Genomic DNA, 7116 nt, shown 5'->3' with positions numbered 1-7116 from the left:
AGAGAGAGAGAGAGAGAGAGAGAGAGAGAGAGAGAGAAGGACTCCTCTCACTTTAGGGAACCTGGGAGAATGGGGAAAATTTCCCAGGAGATAACGAGCTGAATGACCAAGCCTGGTATCTAACAGGGGTTTTTATTCATTGGGAGACTCCTTGATGCTTATTAGCTTGATTACATATTAACAAATAATTTTTTTAAATGAAGAAAAGGGAAAAAATTTCCCCTCCCCCAAACTTCATGTGTAGTAGGGTTGAGGGTTGACACCTCTATATGTGGCCCATGTGACACGGTACCACCTTTTTTCATCCTTACCTCAGGCTCTAAGGCCCTCAAGGGAGCAGAATCTGATTGTTGTTGCTCAGTGTCTCAGTCACGTCAGACTCCACATGACCCTATTTGGAGTTTTCTTGACAAAGATACCAGAGGGGTTTGTCACTTCCTTCTCCAACTCATTTTACAAAAAAGGAAACTGAGACAAACAGGGTTAAATGACTTGCCCAGGGTCACATAGCTAGTAAGTGTCTGAGGTCAGATTTGCACTCAGGAAGATGAGTCTTAGGCCCAGCACTTTATCTACTGTGCCACTTATCTGCCCTATATAAACTGATATTTCTATACTAATTATGAAATTTATAATACCTCTCAATAATTAATCGCCTAGTCTCAACTTCCAAAAGAGTTTATTAATTTTTTTAAAAAATAAATAATCTGGAAATCCTCTTTTTTCATAAGATTTTTCTAATTTCTCTCTATATCAATTCCATAACTTTCTAAGCATAAATAAATATCAGGGTTACCGAGTATGTAAGTTATTAAGAATGTAGCAAACAAAAGCTCTAAATAATTATTTAATTTATATTACCTTTGAAAAGGATTACCGCTAAAGTAATCTTTATGTGTCATTGCTACTGTTGACTTAATTCTGGTTATATTCAGTGCTTTCAGTATAGCTTCAAGGGTATATAAAAGATTCTTTTCATGATGTTTCTTAACTTATATGAACTGATGCAAAGTAAAGTGAACAGAACCAGGAAAACAATGTACATGGTAATAGAAATATTGTAAAGATAGCCAACTGTGAAAGACTTTGTAACTCTGATCAATACTATGATCCACCACAATTCTAAAGGATTTGTGATAAAAATCCCTGGAGTTAAAGAGCTGATAAATTCAGAGTACAGATCAAATCACTTTTTTTTTCTCTTTTTAATTGTTTGCTTTTCTTGTAACATGTATAATGGGGAAATGTTTTGCATGACTTCATATGTACAATGGGTATTGTATTCCTTGCCTTTTCTTTGGGTGGGGGAAGGTGTAGAAGGAAGGTGAAAATTTGGAACTGAAAATTAAAAAATGTTTCTTCACAAGATAAGATTTAAGCTTATATTCTCAGGAAAGAAATTCTTTTAGTCCTTTCTATATCTCTGTTAAAAGCATAGTTAGACTGTAGAATGATAGTTAAACTCTATCATTAGTCTCCTCCTTCTCTTGAGTCTCTCAAAAACATAATTACACAATTTCCCTGGGAAGCAAAAGGAAGGAAATAAATAATTCCAAAGCACCCACTGTGTGTCAGACACTGTGCTAAAGACTTTGTAAATGCCATTCCTTATGATTCTCACAGAACCTTGTGAAGTAGATGTTATGATCCCCAATTTTACAGCTGAGAAAACTGAGGAAGACAGAGAGGTCAAGTGATTTTCCCAGGGTCACACAGGTAATAAGTGTCTGAGCCTGAATTTGAACTCAGGCCTTCCTGACTAAGAGCTCAGTGCTCTATTCACTGTGAAACTTTGCTATATTCATATAGAAACCTTAATTATTTTAACAAGTTTCTGATTATTCCTCTAAATATGGTATTAGTTAATAGGAAATATTTAAATTCCAGGATATAAAGTGGCAATATCCAGAGGACATATAGTAGCAGAACCAGTGAGAAATATGTAAAGTATGTGCAAAAGAGTAGTAATTACAAATTTGGCTTGGCCAACACAGTCTTACATGACAACAGGGACAGCATGCTCTCTTTGGATGCAAAGCAATAAATCCCCTCCCCCCCCCAAAAAGAAGGAATTGAAAACCTCAAAAATTGTCATATTTTCTGTAAGAACAGATTTCTGAACAGAAGTTTCTTAACAGCCCCCTTCACTTCTTTGTTCCTCAGGCTGTAGATGATGGGGTTCAGCATTGGGGTCACTACCCCATAGGAAAGCACAATGATCTCATCAGAAGTCTTTGTGTCCTTGGACTTGGGCTTCATGTACATGAAAAGAGCAGACCCATAGAACAAGATCACCACAGTAAGGTGGGCTGAACAAGTGGAAAAGGCCTTTTTCCTTCCTTCACTAGAGTTAATTCTCAGGATAGTGGCAAGGATGAAAATGTAAGAGATAAAAATGAGCGTCAGAGGAGTGATTAAGATTATGATACTTGCAATTGTCATGATGAACACATTGAGAGATATGTCTACACAAATAAGCTTGAGAAGGGCCAGAATTTCACAGGTAATATGATCAATGATATTCCCGCAAAAGGGTTTTATCATGGCAAGCACAGTTTGTACCAGGGAGAGCAGAAATCCTGCTATCCAGGTCCAAGCTGCCATCTGTGCACAGAGTCCCTTGTTCATGATGATGGTGTATCTTAGGGGATTGCAGATGGCGACATACCTGTCATAGGCCATCACTGCCAGGAGAATGCACTCTGTGCATCCCAGTCCAAGAGAAATAACCATCTGCAGGGTACATCCAATGAAAGAAATGGATTTTCTTTCAGATGTAAAATTAATCAGAATCTTGGGAATGAAGGAAGATGTGTAACAGATATCCAGGAAGGAGAGATTCCCCAGGAAAAAGTACATAGGGGTATGAAGGTGGGGATCCAGGATGCTGATGATAATGAGGGTGCTATTTCCCAACAGAATCACCAGGTACATCACCAGGCAGAGCACATAAAGAGTTATCTGGAGGCCTGGGTAATGAGAAAGCCCCACCAAGAAAAACTCAGTCACAGCTGTGTAATTCCCCTTGTCCATAGTACTTTTTCTGTGGCACCTGTGGGAGTTATGAAAGGATATGGTCATAGCAATGGGATTAAACAGCAACAGTGTTTTACAATTATATCATATATACTTTGTACTTCAAATTTTTCCTTTGGTTAGTATTAATTTTATTTGGATTTCCATCGATATGCACAGATTTTCATATATATGAACAAAAGTACAAAGAAAAATAGTAATTCAAACTTATGCAAACACATAGCAGAGATGGTTAATAATTTTATATGTGTGTAATTCCTGTTCTTTACCATAACTATCTTTGACAAGAAAGACTTCTGTGATCCTCATTTCCTTTGTCCTTTCTTTTACTTTAGTCATTGTGTGAATAGTAACTTATTGCTATAGTTTTTATTGCATTTTAAGTATTAGTCTTCAGATTCTGCTTTTTTCACTCTGCATGACTTGCTATAGTTTGTACTTTTTCAAATCTTTTCACATTTATCATCTTAACTGTCGTAATACCCCTTGTCATTAGCAGGCATCATAATCTCTATTTTACAAATGAAGATATTAAGGAATCAAAAAGTTAAGTGATTGTCTAAGGCTGCCCATCTAGTTCTTTGTAGGGAGAATTCTTGCTTCCTGACTTCTAGTCCAAAATGATTTTTTACTTTCCTATGCTGCTTCCCAAGGCCCCATAGAAAACATCACCTCTTGCTGTGAGCTTGAACCTTAAGAGAGGGCTTGGAATAGTCTGATCACTTGTCATGATCAATGGACCTTTCTCCAAACAATGATAATTTGCCTGGATTCATTCCTCAAAGGCTAGCACACATACCCAGTTATGCTTTTCTCATCCCAGTTATTTGGACACCCTGTCTGTTTTTGTACAAATCTAAATCTTCTTCCCTCCAATTGCTCTCAACAATAATCCCCAAATGTTCTACTCCAGCTCTGTCTGTTCCATCTGCTCTGCTATCTGGAATGACTTCTTCAGAATCAATAAATTAGCTTTTATCTCAAACTCTTTCCTTTTTCACTCTTTCCATCTTGTAATGCCCCACTAAGACCTGGATCCCTCCTGATGATACAGCATCCTTGGTTATCTTTTCTAGAACTGGTTGCATTTTTACTCATATCCTTTTCCCCTACTCACTGGATATGGTGGGAATACTCCTTGATCCCCATTGCCATTTTCTAGCACTGTCAATGAGAAGCCTTTCTTCCTGTGAAGATTTTGCTATTCCAATTTTATCACCCAATCCAGATCCTGATGACTGTTTCTCCCAGGACATTTTACTTCATCAACTAGTTCAGTTCTTGGTTCATGAACACTCTTTCTAGCTCAACTCTTGCCATGATTCTAATGGACTTCAACATATATACTAATTCTACTTCATACATGAACATCTCAATTCCTCAAATTACTCATTTCCCATGCATACTTACCCTATACGCCTTAAATCTTTTCCGAATCATCACCTTGTACAGGATGAACTTTCTTCCCTTCCCAATTTGATCCCTTGGTGAATCACTTTAAACTCTATGCTATTCTTTACATTTAAATTCCTTGCTCTTTTGTCTTGCCACCAGTCATGCCTTGCCAAATGCCAGCCTTGAATAATTCCCAATCTCTTCCTTTACCCCTAGCTCACATGCAAAGGTGGTTCTTTTTTCTAAGGCAAACCATTCTACTGCAAACTTGATCCCAGCTCATACCATTTTCTCCAGTTGATGGTCCCCTCTATCAGTCCCTTTCTATAATCTTTTGTCTCTAGCTATTAACTCTTTCCCTGCTCCCTACCAGCAAGTCATGTCTCCGCATCTTCAAAAAACTTTCACCTGATCCTCCCATGTCTTCTAGCTATTATCTTATATTTCTCTGAACTGTTATCCTTTTTGACTAAGCAAAACCACTGCCAGGTACTTATTCCAAGAACACAAGGACAGAAAGGAAAGGTATGGTCAAATGGCCAGGATGGCCAATGTGTCCATTTTTTTCTGTTTGACTACTTCCGTAGTTACGAGAAAGTGTTATAACAGAAGGAGGACTCAGGGGAAAGTAACAGTGATATAAAGAAAATATTTTTAAAACAATGTGTGCTATAGGATATGTAGTGGAAGGGGATCAAAAAGGTATGACTCTGCTCCTTCCTCATATGTCATCACAGAATAGGATACTCATTTTCCTAGACATGGGCCAGCTCACATAAAGATTTATTGTTTTTCAGTTGTTCAGTCATATCCAACTCATTGTAATTCTATGAACCACATCACTGTCAGTACTATCTGTGGGGTTTTCTTGGCACAGATTGGCCCTTCACCAATTAGTTCAGTTCCATCTGAAGTGGATTAAGGCAAATAGAGGTTAAGCAACTTTCCCAAGGTCATACATCTAGTGAGTATCTGTGTCCACATTTGAACTTGTCTTCCTTAATCCAGGCCCAGTGCCCTATCCATTGAGCAACCTAGTTGCCCCTCACATAACGATAAATGATAATAACACTGATAAATAGAACTTACATTTGTATATGGCACTTAATCATTTACAATGCTTTTATAATAATCCTATAAGAGAGGCAAAATTGTTATTATTATTCTTGTTTTGCAAGTCAGTAACCTGAAGCTCAGAGAGGTCAATCAACTTTTTTAAGATCATACAATTGGCAAGTGGTATCTCCTACTCCAAAGTACTTGCTGAATAACTAGACTGTCTTTGTAAATGGCTAAGGAAAATTTTTAATTAAAAAAATCCAATGAGCTCCTGTTACCACTAAGTCAACTTATTAATTGAATGAATAATAGCTACCATTTACATTTTGCTTCAAGATTCTCAAGAGTACTTTAAAAAAGATAAAAAAGTGCTTTACATATATTATTTCCTTTTGTTTCCCGAAAGTAACTATGCCTATATTTAAAATGCACCCATTTCTACTTCTTATTTAAGAAACCAGAAAATCTTCCCAACCTTACTTTCTCAATTTCCTTCCTCCCTACCTCAAACTTTCCCTATATGCCCACTTTTCATCGTTTTTTGTTTATCACTGAGCAGAAGATTCCCTTATTCTTTTCTGAATCTTACCTTTCTGTTTATGGCCCTTTCTTATCAAGGGCAGGCCTTTTTCTCCGTTGGACTATGCATCATAACAAGTTCCTTTACAGCTTTTAACATGCCTTTCCAAGGGTATACAAGGGCAGCTCTAACCTGATTATGAAAGCCCGTTGTTGAATTTTCAGTGTGAGTTTTACACCTCAGAAATCCACAATTCCTACAAATCGGGGTCTGAATTATTGATTGTCTAGAATTAAGAAAAATTTTAATGCAGATTAAGCTTGAATATGTGTATGCAATGTCCCTACCCCCACCCTCCAGCTCATTTGTTAAATAGTCACCAGCACTCTTAGGGATCCTTCTATAAACCAACTTGAGCTCAGCAGAAGTGTAGCAGAAAGCTCAGGGAAAGAAATAATTACCAGACTTGAGACCTGGTGATTCTAGACTAATAACAATACCTGGCATTTATAGAGGACTTTAATGTTTGCGAAGTACTTTATATTCTTTATCTCATTTGAGCTTCACAATACTTCTGAGCCCCATTCCTTCACTGAGTCAAGGAGACAGCTTCATTCACAGAAGTATAAATCAGGTCTTCTGGTATCTACCTCATCAACAACTAAGCCCACTTTCCCACATTATTTCCTTGATTCATTTACTTTTATTAACACAGCACTGTACTAAAATATTTTAGAAGAGAGAAATAAGGGTAGGAGAATATTTTTTTTTATAGATATGCAATGTAGCTTAGCTACTTTTGTCTTGAATCCAATGAATATGGAATCACTGACCTATAGAATATTTGGAGTATAATATTTACCTTTACAACATCTTAAGAGTTATAAGGGGCCTTAGAAACTAGAACATGAAAGGTCAGAACTAGATGACACCTTAGAAAACAGAATCTGGAATGTCAATGTTGGAAGAAACCTTAGAATACAGAACATAAATAATACTTGGTGAATATTAGTACGATGAATTGAGAATGTGAGAGCTAAGAGGAATCTTTAAGATCATTTAAGTCAAAAGCCCTGATTTTCCTAGAGGAGAAACCTGAGTATCAG

General features: G+C 37.0%; 1 protein-coding gene across 1 annotated transcript; it reads right to left on the bottom strand.

The window, feature by feature from the left end:
* Positions 1–2091: 2091 nt before the first annotated feature.
* On the bottom strand, positions 2092–3033 carry LOC138143473 (olfactory receptor 13D1-like). The gene has a single exon (XM_069064750.1). The coding sequence runs from the start codon at positions 3031–3033 to the stop codon at positions 2092–2094; it is 942 nt and encodes a 313-aa protein (XP_068920851.1).
* Between the last annotated feature and the right edge of the window lie 4083 nt (positions 3034–7116).

This window comes from Petaurus breviceps, unplaced genomic scaffold (genome assembly GCF_028583685.1).
Source record: "Petaurus breviceps papuanus isolate PSGF00001 unplaced genomic scaffold, PetGlider_PUasm1.0 138, whole genome shotgun sequence".
Taxonomy (NCBI): Eukaryota; Metazoa; Chordata; class Mammalia; order Diprotodontia; family Petauridae; genus Petaurus; species Petaurus breviceps.
The sequence above is the reverse complement of the archived record's forward strand: the minus strand, read 5'-3'. Positions and strand labels throughout refer to the sequence as shown.

Coding starts and splice junctions, on each gene's coding strand:
- LOC138143473 (XM_069064750.1), bottom strand. CDS start 3,033: ATGGACAAGGGGAATTACACAGCTGTGACTGAGTTTTTCTTGGTGGGG.